The sequence below is a fragment of the Salvelinus namaycush genome, chromosome 24 (assembly GCF_016432855.1).
Source record: "Salvelinus namaycush isolate Seneca chromosome 24, SaNama_1.0, whole genome shotgun sequence".
NCBI lineage: Eukaryota > Metazoa > Chordata > Actinopteri > Salmoniformes > Salmonidae > Salvelinus > Salvelinus namaycush.
This window is the reverse complement of record NC_052330.1, coordinates 241,892-261,352: the sequence shown is the minus strand read 5'-3', so window position 1 is coordinate 261,352 and position 19,461 is coordinate 241,892. Positions and strand designations below refer to the sequence as shown.

Here is a 19,461-nt window from a genome sequence, read left to right as displayed (position 1 = left end):
CAAACAGTGTACCTAGTCCTGTCCGGTGATGGCCCTCCTCACTGCACGTGGTTTAATTATGATTTCCCTCAGAGAGTTGTTTGTTTAGAGTTGGTAGGGTTGTATGCCCAAGGAAAGTAACGCATACCATATGTTAGGACTTTGCGTTAAGGGATTTCAAGATGTACATTTGCCGCTGAATATACACAGTGTGAATACCACACCTCGGATTGTAAAACATTGTTTTCCCTATAGTTCCTATATGCACTTTGAGATTGTGTGTGTGTGATTTTTGCTTATTGGTATTTCTCTTTTCTAGCTCCTCCTGTGTGGTGGAAGGAATTCCCCAACATAAGGCCCTCGATCTTTCCCTATCCTTGACAGTGTTTAATGCTTAGACCAGTGTTTCTCCACCTTTTTGTACCAGGGACGAACAAACTAGGGTCCTTCCGTTTGACATCTAGCACTTCTAGAACTGATTCAATTGGGTGTCAAGAGAGTTAACCATCTGAGGGACCGGTCAGAAACATCTCAAGGACCAGTCTCGGACCGGGAACCAAAGGTTGAGAAACACTGGCTTACTTCTCACTCTAACTACCCTAATAAGGCTTTAACTCATGGTCATTTCAGCTATCATTCACCATTCCATAGCTTGCATTAGCCTACGCAATCCAAGCACAATGCTTGCAAGCACATATTAGATTTTAGACTGGTAGATATACTGTAGATTTCATGTGTTTGGTAGTTAGCCACATTAGCCTCAAATTATCCTCTGTGAAGATAGTATGGTTGATGATGATATTTTCTAGTGGGAGTGAAGTCCTGGATAGAAGAGGAGTGCGAGGACATTCAAACGCCCCAATGTCCTGCCAGGTAAGTAGTTTTCCACAGCTACTGCTGTGCTTTCTCTGTGAGAAACACTTTTATACACCACAGTCTGAAGATAGTATCTAATGTTGAACTTGAAGGTCCTCCTGTGGTGCACAGCACATAGTCCTTGATTGAGATGGCTTGATAGTATATACTGTATACATAGAGTACTGTTGTTACTTAGCTGAAGTCACATTACAATCTGTGGGTACTACACATTGTACAGCACATTATGACGCCAATGTACTGTACACAATTTGAGGCCATTTGCTCTACTTGTAAATACTACTATAGATGTGAGACAAAAAGTACTTTTAAGTGTGAGACAAAACAGGATTAACCCAGTGTGTGTACGCGCACGCTGAGTAGTAAGGCTGTGAGCCCAGACTTGTTAGACTATGGAAAAGTAAATGTCTGGTTTCGTCTCGAGTGCATTTTTAGTCTTAAGTCCTTTCCAAAGGGCTTTGAACTAATGAACGTTGTTTTTCTTTTGATCGTTTTTTTATTTTATTTTTATGACTGACGTCACTCATTCTCGTGTTATTTCATTTTAAGATGTTTCTATTTGGCTGTAACTTCAATTTAGGGTTAATTTTATTAGTGGTTTTCTAATTAGTGGTTTTCTAATTGTGTAAGTGTTTATAGGACCCTGGTATGACCCTCTCTGTCATGATGTATAGATACGTTTACGCCTATTACAGAACCACAGAGAGGCTTAAAAAACTATAATATATCACTTACCCCTGCCTCAGTTATCTGTTATGTGGAAGAAACGAGGGGGAAAGAAAGAGCAACAGTTGTGTTCCAACAGATATTTGTCTTTATCCTGCATTGTATTTCTGTTCAAAAAGGGAAGGGGAAAGTTTCAGTTTTCAAGGGAAAGGGAAAGGGGGAACCCAGTGTAACCCACAGGCTTAATCTGATTCATCTTGGATGCAGCCATCTAGCCACATGCCTCTTCCTCCCCTGCCCCTCCCCTCCTCTCGCTGTGTGTCTGTGTGTGCCTGAATCCATCCTGCCTCTCCCCATCCAGTCCATTCACGTCAGTTCCCCCCCAAACAAAGGGCTGCTTTGTGTTCCCCCACAAAGTCACAGTACAGCTACTGGAACTGTTTCCACTGTAAACATCTCCACTGTGCCAGACTTAGACGGTTTTAGATTCATGCTTTCCAGGGAAAATGTATATTCTGTTTTCCCCCTAGAAGAGTTTCTAAATGTAACCTCAATACAGCTCATTCTCTGGCTTTGTTTGTGTCCTCCAGTTTTTCCAAACCCCCTCTGATCCTGGTGTCTATGGATGGCTTCCGGGCAGGTTATTTAAAGGCCTATGGCAGTCTTCTTCCAGTCATCAACAAATTACGTAAGTCGGTCCCCCAAGCACACCATTGTTTTCTGGCGTAGAGGGCAACATTTGGAATGAGACGTTGTAATGATTTTTTCTGGTACAAATGTGGTTTCCGGTTGAAGTGAAGTCCGATTTACAAGCAACTAGAGATGTCGCTTTCTGGTCAGAATAAATCACAGGAGGTCGGTGGCGCCTTTAATTGGGGAAGATGGGCTCGTGGTAATGACTGGAGTGTGATGAGCGCAAACGGTATCAAATGCATCAAACACATGGTCTGATGCCATTTCATTCACTCCGTTCCAGACATTATTACGAGCCGTCCTTGTAAAATGATTCTCCTATCGTACCCGAGCCTGGGTTTATACCGGGCTAACATTTGGAATTGTTTTAAGATGATCATACCAAGGATCATTTAGCTATTTGATTTAGAATAAATAAATCATTTGATGAAAGATAGGATTTGGCCTTACTGCTATTGGCTCATAGAAAGTATCGAATAGCATAACTGATAGTCAAAACGTACATCAAAAGGAAGTCTGCTTTGAAGTGTCTGTCGTAGGGTAGAGTGGGGTAAGTTGAGCCATTTTTTTTACATCACTCCTTCAGAGGAAATATAGTATTCTTTCTAACAAACATCTGTATACATACAGTGCCTTCGGAAAGTATTGAGACGCCTTTACTTTTTCCACATTTTACAGCCTTATTCTAAAATGGATTAAATAAAAAATGTTGCTGAGCAATCTACACACAATACCCCATAATGACAAACTGTTTTTTAGACATTTATAAAAAAACAGAAATGCCTTATTTACATAAGTATTCAGACCCTTTTCTATGAGACTCGAAATTGAGCTCAGGTGCATCCTGTTATCCATTGATCATCCTTGAGCTGTTTCTACAACTTGTTCGGAGTCCACCTGTGATAAATTCAATTGATTGGACATGATTTGGAATGGCACACACCTGTCTATATAAGGTCCCACAGTTGACAGTGCATTTCAGAGCAAAAACCAAGCCATGAGGTCGAAGGAATTTTCCGTAGAGCACTGAGACAGGATTGTGTCAAGGCACAGATCTGGGGAAGGGTACCAAAAAATGTCTGCAGCATTGAAGATTCCCAAGAACACAGTGGCCTCCATCATTCTTAAATGGAAGAAGTTTGGAACCACCAAGACTCTTCCTAGAGCTGGCCGCCCGGCCAAAATGAGCAATCGGGGGAGATGGGCCTTGGTCAGGGAGGTGACCAAGAACCCGATGGTCACTCTGACAGAGCTCCAGAGTTCCTCTGTGGAGATGGGAGAACCTTCCAGAAGGACAACCATCTCTGCAGCACTCCACCAATCAGGCCTTTATGGTAGAGTGGCCAGACAGAAGACACTCCTCAGTAAAAGGCACATGACAGCCCGCTTGTAGTTTGCCAAAAGGCACCTAAAGGACTCTGACCATGAGAAACAAGATTCTCTGGTCTAATGAAACCAAGATTGAACTCTTTGGCCTGAATGCCAAGCGTCACGTCTGGAGGAAACCTGGCACCATCCCTACGGTGAAGCATGCTGGTGGCAGCATCATGCTGTGGGGATGTTTTTCAGGGGCAGGGACTGGGAGACTAGTCAGGATCGAGGCAAAGATGAACAGAGCAAAGTACAGAGATCCTTGATGAAAACCTGCTCCAGAGCACTCAGGACCTCAGACTGGGGGTAAAGGTTCACCTTCCAACAGGACAACGACCCTAAGCACACAGCCAAGACAATGCAGGAGTGGCTTCAGAACAAGTCTCTGAATGTCCTTGAGTAGCCCAACCAGAGCCCGACTTGAACTCAATCGAACATCTCTGGAGGGACCGGAAAATAGCTGTGCAGCAACGCTCCCCATCTAAATCAAATCAAATCAAATTTTATTTGTCACATACACATGGTTAGCAGATGTTAATGCGAGTGTAACGAAATGCTTGTGCTTCTAGTTCCGACAATGCAGTAATAACCAACAAGTAATCTAACCTAACAATTCCACAACTACTACCTTATACACAAGTGTAAAGGGATAAAGAATATGTACATAAAGATATATGAATGAGTGATGGTACAGAACGGCATAGGCAAGATGCAGTAGATGGTATAGAATACAGTATATACATATGAGATGAGTAATGTAGGGTATGTAAACATTATATTAAGTGGCATTGTTTAAAGTGGCTAGTGGTACATTTTTACATAATTTCCATCAATTCCCATTATTAAAGTGGCTGGAGTTAAGTCAGTATGTTGGCAGCGGCCACTAAATGTTAGTGGTGGCTGTTTAACAGTCTGATGGCCTTGAGATAGAAGCTGTTTTTCAGTCTCTCGGTCCCTGCTTTGATGCACCTGTACTGACCTCGCCTTCTGGATGATAGCGGGGTGAACAGGCAGTGGCTTGGGTGGTTGTTGTCCTTGATGATCTTTATGGCCTTCCTGTGACATCGGGTGGTGTAGGTGTCCTGGAGGGCAGGTAGTTTGCCCCCGGTGATGCGTTGTGCAGACCTCACTACCCTCTGGAGAGCCTTACGGTTGTGGGCGGAGCAGTTGCCGTACCAGGCGGTGATACAGCCCGACAGGATGCTCTCGATTGTGCATCTGTAGAAGTTTGTGAGTGCTTTTGGTGACAAGCCGAATTTCTTCAGCCTCCTGAGGTTGAAGAGGCGCTGCTGGCGCCTTCTTCACAACGCTGTCTGTGTGGGTGGACCAATTCAGTTTGTCCGTGATGTGTACACCGAGGGAATTAAAACTTTCCACCTTCTCCACTACTGTCCCGTCGATGTGGATAGGGGGGTGCTCCCTCTGCTGTTTCCTGAAGTCCACAATCATCTCCTTTGTTTTGTTGACGTTGAGTGTGAGGTTATTTTCCTGACACCACACTCCGAGGGCCCTCACCTCCTCCCTGTAGGCCGTCTCGTCGTTGTTGGTAATCAAGCCTACCACTGTAGTGTCGTCCGCAAACTTGATGATTGAGTTGGAGGCGTGCATGGCCACGCAGTTGTGGGTGAACAGGGAGTACAGGAGAGGGCTCAGAACGCACCCTTGTGGGGCCCCAGTGTTGAGGATCAGCGGGGTGGAGATGTTGTTACCTACCCTCACCACCTGGGGGCGGCCTGTCAGGAAGTCCAGGACCCAGTTGCACAGGGTGGGGTCGAGACCCAGGGTCTCGAGCTTGATGACGAGTTTGGAGGGTACTATGGTGTTAAATGCTGAGCTGTAGTCGATGAACAGCATTCTCACATAGGTATTCCTCTTGTCCAGATGGGTTAGGGCAGTGTGCAGTGTGGTTGCGATTGCGTCGTCTGTGGACCTATTGGGTCGGTAAGCAAATTGGAGTGGGTCTAGGGTGTCAGGTAGGGTGGAGGTGATATGGTCCTTGACTAGCCTCTCAAAGCACTTCATGATGATGGAAGTGAGTGCTACGGGGCGGTAGTCGTTTAGCTCAGTTCCCTTAGCTTTTTTGGGAACAGGAACAATGGTGGCCCTCTTGAAGCATGTGGGAACAGCAGACTGGGATAAGGATTGATTGAATATGTCCTTAAACACACCAGCCAGCTGGTCTGCGAATGCTCTGAGGACGCGGCTGGGAATGCCGTCTGGGCCTGCAGCCTTGCGAGGGTTAACGCGTTTAAATGTTTTACTCACCTCGGCTGCAGTGAAGGAGAGCCCGCAGGTTTTGGTAGCGGGGCGTGTCAGTGGCACTGTATTGTCCTCAAAGCGAGCAAAAAAGTTATTTAGCCTGTCTGGGAGCAAGACATCCTGGTCCGCGACGGGGCTGGTTTTCTTTTTGTAATCCATGATTGACTATAGACCCTGCCACATACCTCTTGTGTCTGAGCTGTTGAATTGCGACTCTACTTTGTCTCTATACTGGGACTTAGCTTGTTTGATTGCCTTGCGGAGAGAATAGCTACACTGTTTGTATTCGGTCATGTTTCCTGTCACCTTGCCCTGGTTAAAAGCAGTGGTTCGCGCTTTCAGTTTCACGCGAATGCTGCCATCAATCCACGGTTTCTGGTTTGGGAATGTTTTAATCGTTGCTGTGGGTACGACATCGTCAATGCACTTTCTAATGAACTCGCTCACCGAATCAGCGTATTCGTCAATATTGTTGTTGGACGCAATGCGGAACATATCCCAATCCACGTGATCGAAGCAGTCTTGAAGCGTGGAATCAGATTGGTCGGACCAGCGTTGAACAGACCTGAGCGAGGGAGCTTGTTGTTTTAGTTTCTGTTTGTAGGCTGGAAGCAACAAAATGGAGTCGTGGTCAGCTTTTCCGAAAGGAGGGCGGGGGAGGGCCTTATATGCGTCGCGGAAGTTAGTATAACAATGATCCAAGGTTTTACCAGCCCTGGTAGCACAATCGATATGCTGATAGAATTTAGGGAGTTTTGTTTTCAGATTAGCCTTGTTAAAATCCCCAGCTACGATGAATGCAGCCTCAGGGTGTGTGGTTTCCAGTTTACAAAGAGTCAGATAAAGTTCGTTCAGGGCCATTGATGTGTCTGCTTGGGGGGGAATATATACGGCTGTGATTATAATCGAAGAGAATTCCCTTGGTAGATAATGCGGTCGACATTTGATTGTGAGGAATTCTAGATCAGGTGAACAGAATGACTTGAGTTCCTGTATGTTGTTATGATCACACCACGTCTCGTTAATCATAAGGCATACACCCTCTTCTTACCAGAAAGATGTTTGTTTCTGTCGGCGCGATGCGTGAAGAAACCAGTTGGCTGCACCGACTCCGTTAGCGTCTCTTAACCTGACAGACCTTGGGAGGATGTGCAGAGAAGAATGGGAGAAACTCCCCAAATACAGGTGTGCCAAGCTTGTAGTGTCATACCCAAGAAGACTCGATGCTGTAATCGCTGCCAAAGGTGCTTCAACAAAGTAGAGTAAACAGTCTGAATACTTATGTAAATGTGTTATTTCAGTTTTTTATATTTAAACAAATTGGCAACAATTTCTGCAAACCTGTTTTTGCTTTGTCATTATGGGGTATTGTATGTAGATTGATGAGGGGGAAAAAACAAATTAATCAATTTTAGAATAAGGCTGTAACGTAATAATGAGGAAAAAGTCAAGGGGTCTGCCGAATGCACTGTACATTGAGTGTATGACCTCTTCCTAAATATTTACACAAAATTAAATAATTCATTTTGCGTATGGTTTCCTAGAAACGAGGGTGGCTCAACTTACCCACTCTCCCCTTTATACAGTATACGATTTTTGGGGATGGGCACTAAAGTACTTAAATGATAGATTTTTTAAAAACTGGTTCCCGGATCTCCTAGTCTGACAAACACAACTGTAGCTCGGCCACCTTCCACCACAGATGCGTAAAGCCGGCAGATGCAGTGGAATGAGATGCAGCCCATGCAACAAAAAAACATCTCTCTAGTTGAAACAGTCTTGTGACATGCATGAGACCCGGTTTGAACTCAGCCAGTCATGAGCTTGGTTGTGTTCCCCCGGCTCAGACGTTGTATGCATCAACCAATGGTTGCGTGCCACATTATTGACTGGCAGATTGCTATAACATATGTGGTTAGCTGATACATAAAATACCTATCCAGGCTTTGTAAGATCTGGCAGACGTCAGCAACGCCTGGGCTGAGGAACGCGCTCCTTGTTTCTTTGGCTACTTGCGTGTTTGGCAGTCTGACATCCTTTCAAACAATTTCAGGGAAGTTATTCTGTTTAGGTAAATGATCCTAGGATCCTATCACAGCTGTTTCTTTGGCAGCTTTTATTTTTTATTTGATTTGACTTCATTCTATTTCAGGCAACTGTGGCACCACTACCCCGTACATGAGACCTGCCTATCCCACCAAGACCTTCCCCAACCACTACACCATTGTGACTGTAAGGGTCTCGCTCCTCTTAGTTTATATGTAACCAGTCAGGCATCAGTTACTTTGGTAAAGTATTGTATACACAACTTGTTTATTTGAAAATTGCTTCACTCTTTGGAATCCACTTTTCTTTTTTTAAATCACCTTATCCATCTTAGTACAGTCACTTACCACAAATGATCCCCCCCAAAAAACTCCTCTTGTGGCTTGATGGCTCGCACATGCTGCTTCTGATGAGAAACTGTGGTTCGAATGTGCAACTCTGGGCAGTGATTTTTAGCTCTACTGGTTTACCCAACCCTTTCAGTTAACCACCAGACTTCTCTTTCAACACGCAGTGTTGTGGCTCCGTGTGATGAAATGATGAAGTCAGTTCAACGGTAGATGTAAAAATAAAGAGGACTTAGCCCACTTAGCCCTGCAGCTGTCAAAGCACCGGGTGTGTAAACCGCTGTGTGTGTTACTCCCACAGGGTCTCTACCCAGAGTCCCATGGGATCGTGGACAACAAGATGTACGATGTGACCCGCAACGCCTCCTTCAGTCTGAAAGTGGCAGAGAAATTCAACGCCAAATGGTACCAAGGAGAACCAGTGAGTGAATACATTGGAATACGAAAAAAAACGGCAAACATTGGGTGTTAATTACATTTGTTTATTGGTACAGCTTATTGTTTTTAGCAATGTGGCCCTAGTGTTTTGTGAAATTGAACTTGTGACCTGAAGAGGGGGGCTTGGGATGACATGCGTACTCTTAGACAAGGAGCCACAGACAGGGATTAGTGAATTTTTCCTCTGCAAAACATGGAGCTGGAAAAATGGATGAGGAAGATGAATGTTATTGAGGAAGTTTCCCTGAACTACAGTTCCCCTGTACTGTGTTTACTAAAAACCCTAATGATAGGACATAATGACATTACAGAACTGTGCCAAATAATAACATTCTGTATACTTATTGCACACATCTAAACATCGACTGAGAAATACCAACTGACGAGGAGAAAATGGCGCTCATACAAAGTCTCAGCCTTGTCACAAAACACACTGGATATAATGATATATAAAGTATTGAGTGAGAACAGTAGTTATGGGTCTTTGATCATGATGCACTCTAATGAGTTTTCTATGAAAAAAGTGTGTTAGGCAGTTGTTTTCTGTGACAGTTCTCCTCTTTATCTCTCTGAGGTGGCCGAATTGCTCAGCTCCACATAATAGCACATTTTATTTGTCACGTGCCGAATACAACAGGTGTAGGTAGACCTTACAGTGAAATGCTTACTTACAAGCCCTTAACCAACAATGCAGTTTTGAAAATAAACAAAAGTAACAAATAATTAAAGAGTGGCGGTAAAATAACAGTATATACCCTACAGGGGGTACCGGTACAGAGTCAATGTACATGTAGGTAATATGTACATGAAGGTAGAGTTAAAGTGACTATGTATAGATAATAAACAGAGAGTAGCAGCAGAGTAAAAGAGGGGCTGGGGGGTAGCCATTTGATTAGCTGTTCAGGAGTCTTATGGCTTTGGGGTAGAAGCTGTTAAGAAGCCTTTTGGACCTAGACTTGGCGCTCTGGTACCGCTTGCCGTGCGGTAGCAGAGAGAACAGTCTATGACTAGGGTGGCTGGAGTCTTTGACAATTTTTTAGGGCCTTCCTCTGACACGGCCTGATATAGGGCGGCAGGGTAGCCTAGTGGTTAGAGCGTTGGGCTAGTAACCGAAAGGTTGCAAGTTCGAATCCCTGAGCTGACAAGGTACAATTCTGTCGTTCTGCCCCTGAACAAGGCAGTTAACCCACTGTTCCTAGGCCGTCATTGAAAATAAGAATTTGTTCTTAACTGACTTGCCTAGTTAAATAAAGGTAAAAAAAAAATAGAGGTCTTGGATGGCAGGAAGCTTGGCCCCAGTGATGTACTGGGCCGTACACAATACCCTCTGTAGTGCCTTGCGGTCGGAGGCTGAGCAGTTGCCATACCAGGCAGTGATGCAACAAGTCAGGATGCTCTCGACGGTGCAGCCGTAGAACTTTTTGAGGATCTGAGGACCCATGCCAAATCATTTCAGTCTCTTGAGGGGGAAAAGGTTTTGTAGTGCCCTCTTCACGACTCTCTTGGTGTGTTTGAACCATGATAGTTTGTTGGTGATGTGGACACCAAGGAACTTGACGCTCTCAACCTGCTCCACCACAGCCACGTCGATGAGAATGGGGCCGTGCTCGATCCTCCTTTTCCTGTAGTCGACATTCATCTCCTTTGTCTTGATCACGTTGAGGGAGAGGTTGTTATCCTGGCACCACACGGCCAGGTCTCTGATCTCCTCCCTATAGGCTGTCTCATCGTTGTCGGTGACAGCCATTGTCATCGGCAAACTTAATGATGGTGTTGGAGTCGTGCCTGGCCATGCAGTCATGAGTGAGCAGGGAGTACAGGAGGGGACTGAGCATGCACCCCTGAGGGGCCCCCGTGTTGAGGATCAGTGTGGCGGATGTGTTGTTACCTACCCTTTTCACCTGGGGGCGGCCTGTCGGGAAGTCCAGGATACAGTTGTAGAGGGAGGTGTTTAGTCCCAGGGTCCTAAGCTTAGTGATGAGCTTTGAGGGCACCATGGTGTTGAACGCTGAGCTGTTGTCAATGAATAGCATTCTACCATAGGTGTTCCTTTTGTCCAGGTGGGAAAGGGCAGTGTGGAGTGCAATAGAGATTGCATCATCTGTGGATCTGTTGGGGCGGTATGCAAATTGGAGTGGGTCTAGGGTTTCTGGGATAATGGTGTTGATGTGAGCCATGACCAGCCTTTCAAAGCACTTCATGGCTACAGACGTGAGCGCTACAGGTCGGTAGTCATTTAGGCAGGTTAACTTAGTGTTCTTGGGCACAGGGACTATGGTGGTTTGCTTGAAACATGTTGGTATTACAGAGTCGGTCAGGGACAGGTAGAAAATGTCAGTGAAGACACTTGCCAGTTGGTCAGGGTATGCTCGGAGTACTCGTCCTGGTAATCCGTCTGGCCCTGTTGCCTTGTGCATGTTGACCTGTTTTAAAAGGTCTTACTCACATCGGCTACGGAGAACATGATCACACAGTAGTCAGGAACATCTGATGCTGTCATGCATGTTTCAGTGTTGCTTGCTTTGATGCGAGCATAGAAGTAATTTAGCTTGTCTAGTAGGCCCGTTTCACTGGGCAGCTCGCGGCTGTGCTTCCAAGGTGATATTCCCAAATGAATATCGCCCGTCGTACTCACCCCGGTCATCATGAAGTGCTTCGAGAGGCTGGTCATGGCCCACAAAGGCCAGCATGCTAGGCACACTGGACCCACTCCAATTTGCCTACTGCTCTAACAGATACACAGAAGATTACATTTCCATCGCTATTCACACAGCCGTAACTGTACAAGAGGAACACCTATGTGAGAATGCTGTTCATTGACCACAGCGTTCAACACTATTGTTCCTTCCAAGCACGGATCCTGGACTTCCTGATGGGCAGACCATAGGCTGTGAGGATTGTGTCCTCAGTTCTCTGCTGTACTCCCTGTTCACCTATGACTGTGTGGCTTTGCACAACACCAACTCCATCAAGTTTGCAGACGGCACCATGGTTCTAGGCCTGATAGCCAACAACGACAAGTCAGCCTATAGGGTGGAGGTAATTGAACTGGCATTGTGGCGGGACAACAACCTCTCCCTCAACATCAGCAAAGTAAATGAGTTAATTGTTAACTACAGGAAGTAGAAGAGGGAACATCCACATCAACGGGACTGCAGTAGAGAGAGTCAGCAGATTTAAGTTCCACTGCATCCACATCACCGAGGACTTGACATGGACCAGCACCACCACTCTTGTCAAGAGGGTGCAACATTGTCACTTCTACTTAAGGCGGCTGAAGACATTCGACATGCCACACCGGGTCCTCTCCAAATACTACTGCTGCACCATCGAGCGTGTCCTAAGCGGTTGCATCACGGCCAGGTACGGGAATCGCTCCGTCCACAACCGCAAGGCCCTCCAGCATGTGGTGAAGACGGCACAGTACATCACTGGGACCGTGCTCCCACCCATCCAGGAGATCTACTCGAAGCGGTGCCTGAGGAAGGCCACAGCATCATGAAGGACCCCACACACCCCAGCCACAAGCTGTCCACTCCCTTACTGTTGGGCAGACAGTATCAGAGCAAGAGGTCTGATACCAACCAGCTCAGAGACCGTTTCTATCTACAAGCCATCAGACTGCTGAACACTTGAACTGGACTTGACCACCTGCTCCGATTCTCCGCACCTTAGCACACATGCACTCACGCAATCACACAGACGTACACACGCATACAGTGCATTTGGAAAGTATTCAGACCCCTTGACTTTTTCCACATTTTGTTTTGTTGCAGCTTTATTCTAAAATGGAATAAATTGTTTTTTACCCTCATCAATCTACACACAATAAACCATAATGACAAAGCAAAAACCCGTTTAGATTTTTTTGCAAGTGTATTAAAAATAAACAAATGTACACATTTACATAAGTATTCAGACCCTTTACTCAGTACTTTGTTGAAGCGCCTTTGGCAGCGATTACAGCCTCGAGTCTTCTTGGGTTTGCCGCTAAAAGCTTGGCATACCTGTATTTGGGTAGTTTCTCCCATTCTTCTCTGCAGATCCTCTCAAGCTCTGTCAGGTTGGATGGGGAGCGTCGCTGCACAGCTATTTTCAAGTCTCTCCAAAGATGTTCGATTGGATTCAAGTCTGGGCTCTGGCTGGGCCACTCCAGGACATTCAGAGACTTGTCCCAAAGCCACTCCTGCGTTGTCTCTGCTGTGTGCTTAGGGTCTTTGTCCTGTTGGAAGGTGAACCTTCACCCCAGTCTGAGGTCCTGAGCGCTTTGGAGCAGGTTTTCATCAAGGATCTCTCTGTACTTTGCTCCGTTCATCTTTCCCTCGATCCTTACTAGTCTCCCCGCTGAAAAACATCCCCACAGCATGATGCTGCCACCACCATGCTTCACCGTAGGCATTCAGGCCAAAGACTTCAGTCTTGGTGCCTTTTGGCAAACTACAAGCGGGCTGTCATGTGCCTTTTACGGGGGAGTGGCTTCGTCTGGCCACTCTACCATAAAGGCCTGATTTGGTGGAGTGCTGCAGAGATGGTTGTTCTATTGGAAAGTTCTACCATCTCCACAGAGGAAATCTGGTGCTCTGTCAGAGTGACCATTGGGTTTTTGGTCACTTCCCTTACCAAGGCGCCTCTCCCCCGATTGCAGTTTGGCCAGGCGGCCAGCTCAAGGAAGAGTCTGAGTGGTTCCAAACTTCTTCCATTTAAGAATGATGGAGGCCGCTGTGTTCTTGCGGACCTTCAATGCTGCAGAAATGTTTTGGTATTGTTCCCCAGACACAATCCTGAAGCGATAGGAACTGCAAGCAAGTGCCTTAGAAATCTAGATCCACATAGAAAACCCATTGAAAGGAGAGTGATCTCAAAAAAAGAAATCCTGGATGGTTTATCCCCGGGGTTTCGCCTGCCAAATAGGTTCTGTTATACTCACAGACATAATTTTAACAGTTTTAGGAACTTTAGAGTGTTTTCTATCCAAATATATGCATATCCTAGCTTCTGGGCCTGAGTAGCAGACAGTTTACTTTGGGCACACTTTTCATCTCGTTGTGAAAATAGCGCCCCCTAGCCTTAAGAGGATATTTAAGGCAATTGAGACATGGTTTGTGTATGCCATTCTGAGGGTGAATGGACAAGACAAAATATTTTAAGTGCCTTTGAACGGGGAAAGGTAGTAGGTGCCAGGCGCACCGGTTTGAGTGTGTCAGGAACGCCAAAGTTGCTGTGATTTTCATGCTCAACAGTTTCCCGTGTGTATCAAGAATGGTCCACCACCCAAAGGACAACCAGCCAACTTGACATAACCGTGGGAAGCATTGGAGTCAACATGGGCCAGCACCCCTATGGAATGCTTTCAACATCTTGTAGAGTCCATACCTTGACAGATTGAGGCTGTTCTGAGGGCAAAAGTGGGTGCAACTCAATATTAGGAATGTGTTGCTAAGGTTTTGTACTCTGTGTGTGTGTATATACATTCATGCTCACACACATTGCAACTGCTGCTACCAGACTCTTATTATCATTGCTAAATACTGAATAATTTTAACAATTTTTCCCAAAATGTTCCCCAAAACACGTGTAAATATTGGACTATGAAATTGTGCCCTCCTGTAGTATACTTATGCTCAAATGTTTATTATATTCTACTGAGCCAGTTACGTTATGTTTGTATCATCTCTTATTATTTCTTGTTGTTGCATTGTCGAGAAGGACCTTGCGAGTAAACATTTTGCTGGACGGTGTACAGTATACCACGTGTGTATCCATATGACTAATACAACTTGAAACATGCTCATGACTATAATTAGCCATGTGTGAACGCAGTCAGGAAGATTACCATAAATAGTGTTATTGATTAACATATACAGTAAGTAGGCCAATTCTATATCACTCGTTAGGAAAAATCTTAAGCTGTAATGGATAGTACTGCTTGGTCTGATCAAATGAACATCATTTAATGATATACAGTATGTAATGAACCATATGTAGGTCAGTTTTGATACATTTATTGGGGGAAAAAATCTTTAGGTGTAATGGATTAGGTATTGCTTATTTTGATGTATTAGAATGAATGAGAAATTAGCTGTGTATAGGACTCTGATGCTCTTTTGACTACAAGTTCACCTCTACTATCTCCCTCGCACTCTTGCTCTCTCTGTAGGTTTGGCTCACTGCCATGTACAATAAGCTGAAGTCAGCCACATTCTTCTGGCCGGGTGCTGATGTGGCCATCAACGGAAGATTCCCCGACTTCTGGAAGATGTATGACAGGTGAGAGACTTGCATAATGATATGTCCTGTTTGTGGGCACAATAAAGAGGAGTATCTAATAAGATAGCTAATGATCCTATAACGAAGGATTTTGTAGGATGTAAATTATGAATGTTATTTGGAGCATTTTTCTGCAATGTAGTGTGTTCAAGCTATCCATAGTGATACTAAGAATAAAAGTGTTTCTTTCTACCAGGAACATCCCATTCGAAGAGAGAATCTCAACCATATTTCAATGGCTGAATTTGCCTCAAGGGGAAAGGTATATTATGCATCTCATAACCATTATATACTGTAATCCTAATTTTGAAGGACTGACCAAACACTTACATCTTTTGAGAGGACTCTTTTACCTGAGTGTGTAATCTGTGTCCCCTTTTTTTTTTTTTTTCTCGTAGGCCTGATTTCTACACTCTGTACCTGGAGGAACCAGACTCTGCTGGCCATCGATACGGACCAATGAGCAGTCAGGTAGGATCCAGCTCTACTCATTAAACCGACCAATCCATTGAGGAAGTAATTCATAACCAATCAAAACAGGCCCAGCAAAGGCACCCTCTGTGCGGTCTGAAACAACAGGTTTTCAGGGGAAATGGAAAGAGAGCCTGTGTATCGCCTTTGTCGTAACCTAACGTAGCAGGCGTACTGAGCAGCGTTTTCTTTCTGGTCCTTAAGAGAAAAAAAATACTATTGGGGGAGATTATCTTTTGCACCGTTGTACCAATCCAGTAAATGTGGAGGAGGAGTTAAGATGGAAGTCGAGGTTATCTTTTGGACTTCCACTTTTGGACTTTAACAAGGCGACACTCCATCTTAACTCCTCCTCCACATTTACTGGATTGGTACAACGGTGCAAAAGATAACCTCCCCCAATAGTATTTTTTTTCTCTTAAGGACCAGAAAGAAAACGCTGCTACGTTAGGTTACGACAAAGGCAACAAATTAGTCAGCAAGAAATGTGGACCTTGTATAGATGGTGTGGTGGTTAGCAACAAAACCAACGCGTGGCAACTATGGGACAAAACAGACAGCTTGACTTAGATTGACATGTAAACTATATTTTGTCTCCAATGTTTATTTAAAAAAATATATACTTTTGCACAATGAACACTTCTCTCTCAAATACATTGTTACAGTTGTTGGTTAGCTGGCTAGCAAATTTGTCATATTAGCATAGATGTGACATCAGTCAAAACAAGACATGTTATCAAGAACAAGAAAAAAACTATCTGAAATTAGCCACCTATGATTCCCCACATGCTAGTTTCTTGTCAATTGTTGCTTGCTATCTGGAATCACAACAACACCTAGCCTCCAGAATCACAACAACACATGGCCTTCTTCCCCATTGAAGCGTGCGCATAGTTTTTGTGACGTTGTTAGCTAACCCGTCTATAACGTGTTGTTGTGTTCTATGTTGTTATTAGTCTTGTATGTATCCGTCACCACAAAAAGCTCCCCCTCGGCCCGCATAAAATAGTACAGTTTACTAAAGAATACTATCGTACTTCCAATTGAAATCTGTAGTAAACTGTAGAATTCTATACTCCACACTAGTGTCCCTCGATCGTATAGTCCTTCTATAGAATTTTGCAGTATCCTGGAGAATACTATACTACACACTGTAGTATCCCTCGATCATGTAGTTTAGTATCCATCGATCTGAGCCTCCCACTCTTTCTAGAAGGCCAGCATCCCGGAGTCGCCTCTTCACTGTTGACTATGAGACTTGTGTTTTGCGGGTACTATTTAATGAAGCTGCCAGTTGAGGACTTGTGAGGAGTCTGTTTCTCAAACTAGACACTAGGGCTGGGCGGTATACCGTATTTTATGATATACCGGTATTGATGCAGGGACCGGTTTGGGTTTTTACTTTAATTTCTATACCGGTATTTGAATGTTTGGTTTGTTAAATGTGATATGCCATGGGTAATGTCAATTTTTATAGTTTACTTCACTACTTGAGTCATCTCTCTCCGCTCTTTCGCTCCGTGCCACTTTCTACACAGGCCTAGCCACGCACCCTGTCACTCAAGGAGCGCATTTGATGTTCCTCAACCAAGAGACACTTGCGTTCAGTCTGCATGGTCAACGCAGCACATGCAACAATGTTGATGACAATAATGCTGTTTTCACTTTGCTTCTTAATATAAATCCACTAGTGTTCTATAATGACACTGTTAGTTTGTGTTTCTTACATCAGCAAACAACTAGTTTGTCTTTTCTTAGCAAGTTGCCCTAAATCTTGTGAGATGCTAATTGTTAGCCGCTAATGCTAATAGCTAGCTAATAAATGTACTGAGTCAGAGCAAACGTAGCTAGCTAATACAGCCTGATAATACCAGTGATGGTGTAGACCTAAATCAGCATGTTGTTTGTGCAACAGTGTCTTCTAAATCAAAGAGGAATATGCAAAGCAAGAATATGTTAGCTACATGAAGTAGCTAAGAGAACATGCAATGTAGCCAAAGATTATAGGATCCCCTAGGAAACACTTATCAACACTTTAGTTCCTACCCTGTCACAATAACTCCTCCCTGTGGCACTTTAATTTGTTGTCATCTCAATCAACACTATTCAAAATGCCCACTATTATATTCTAACTATAGAATTGCAATAGTCATTCTATTTCCATGATTCCAACAGTTTTGCTCTAATTCACAAGTCAAATTGCAGTTGCAACATTTGGTTTAAAATAAGTCCTAGATTATTTGCCCATATCGTGCAGCCCTACATGACAGTGTGGAAATGATCTCAATTGAGCAGTGGTGTAAAGTACGTATGTAAAAATACTTTCAAGTACTACTTAAGTCTTTTTATTTCTTTGTATCTGTACTTTACTTTACTATTTTTATATTTGACAACTTTTACTCCACTACATTCCTCAAGAAAATACTGTACTTTTTACTCCATACATTTTCCCTGACACTTAAAAGTACTCGTTACATTTTGAATGCTTAGCAGGACAGGAAAATGTTCCAATTCGCACACTTGTCAAGAGAACATCCCTGGTCATGTACTGCCTCTGATCTGGAGGACTCACTAAACACAAATGCTTTGTTTGTAAATTAGGTCTGAGTGTTGGAGTGTGCCCCTGGCTATACGTAAATAAAAACAAGACAATGGTGTGATCTGAAATTAATTATTTATAGTTTTTACTTTTGATACTTAAGTACATTTTTATCAATTACATTTACTTTTGATACTTAAGTATATTTAAAACCAAATACTTAACTTTTACTCAAGTAGTATTTTCCTGGGTGACATTTACTTGAGTAATTTTCTATTAACATATCTTTGCTTTTACTCAAGTATGACAATGTGGTACTTTTTCCACCACTGCAAATGAGTTCAGGAAATGCAGAAATGATAAGTGCAGAAATTTGTTTTGGTTGAAGTTTGGGCTGTGCGATATGGCCTAAAAGTAATATCTCAACAACAACAAAAACATTTTAACATCCAAAAATCTCTAAATTTCTTGTTTTTCTCTAAACAAATCAAAAAAATGCCATGACATCATTCTTACGATAATTGAATTTTCTTTATTAAAATAAAAAATATATACAAAGCCTCGAGGCCTATTTGTGCAAAACAAATGAACCCCACACATCTATTTTTTAGGAATGTTTGACTACTAGCTGTTTGAATTAGTCATTTATATAATAATTGTTTGAATTTTTTTATTTGTTATGATTAAAACAGCCTGTGGTTATTTGCTTTTGGATTGGCAGAATGACACAACTACTAACACATTAGCTTACAGCTGGCCTGAACATAACTTTTTTGAATGCACTTGAATTAGCCTGTGCCCAAAGCACTGCAGGCGGGTCCAGTTGTTCAAGCGCAATGCTTTTATCATGTTGCTCCCACTGTCAGTTGTCAAGCACACCTGTCGGTCTTCGCTCATCTTCCACGATGCCAGAGAGTCATTGAGACCCTGGGCTATTACTTCACCCGTATGATCATCGGGGAAGTAAGACGTCTGGAGGCAGACATTTCGCAATTTCCAGTCTTCATTTATGTAGTGGACTGTCAAACTTAGGTATGGCTCTGCCGTTCTGCTCGACCATAGATCGGCTGTTGTGGAAAAATAATAAACACTAGCCAGCTTCTCTGCGACTCTTTCGCGTGTAGCAGTGTATAATCGCAGCAGGGCTTCGTCCGTGAAATACTTGCGGCTTGGCAGTTGATATGTGGTCAACTGTACCTAGCAGCTTTTTAAAGCCTGGCTTTTCTGCTGTAAAGATTGGGACTATATATTTCGCTATGTAATAGGTCACTGCATCCGTTATCTCCTTCCACTTCAAACTTTTCTTGTAATAAGGGATTACGTTTGAAAAGGATGGTTGTCTTTTAGCAGACATTTTGGGAATCGGGCGACTGGAATCGGAATTGCTTACACGGAACCCAAACCGGCTGCGCGCGTGCGCTATCGTGCATACATTTTTTTTTTTTTTATCTCGCTACACCAAACGCGATCACAACAAGCAGGTTAAAATATCAAAACGAACTCTGAACC

The 19,461-nt window shown here is 43.7% G+C and overlaps 1 protein-coding gene across 1 annotated transcript in view; it reads left to right on the top strand.

Moving 5' to 3' along the window:
• LOC120019577 (ectonucleotide pyrophosphatase/phosphodiesterase family member 1-like) overlaps positions 1-19,461 on the top strand; it is a 67,363-nt gene that overhangs the window by 11,209 nt on the left and 36,693 nt on the right. The window contains exons 5-11 of the mRNA XM_038962886.1: positions 789-852; positions 2,112-2,209; positions 7,997-8,076; positions 8,539-8,658; positions 14,833-14,942; positions 15,139-15,204; positions 15,341-15,413. Coding sequence (XP_038818814.1) covers positions 789-852; positions 2,112-2,209; positions 7,997-8,076; positions 8,539-8,658; positions 14,833-14,942; positions 15,139-15,204; positions 15,341-15,413 — 611 coding nt within the window. The remainder of the gene's footprint in view (positions 1-788; positions 853-2,111; positions 2,210-7,996; positions 8,077-8,538; positions 8,659-14,832; positions 14,943-15,138; positions 15,205-15,340; positions 15,414-19,461) is intronic.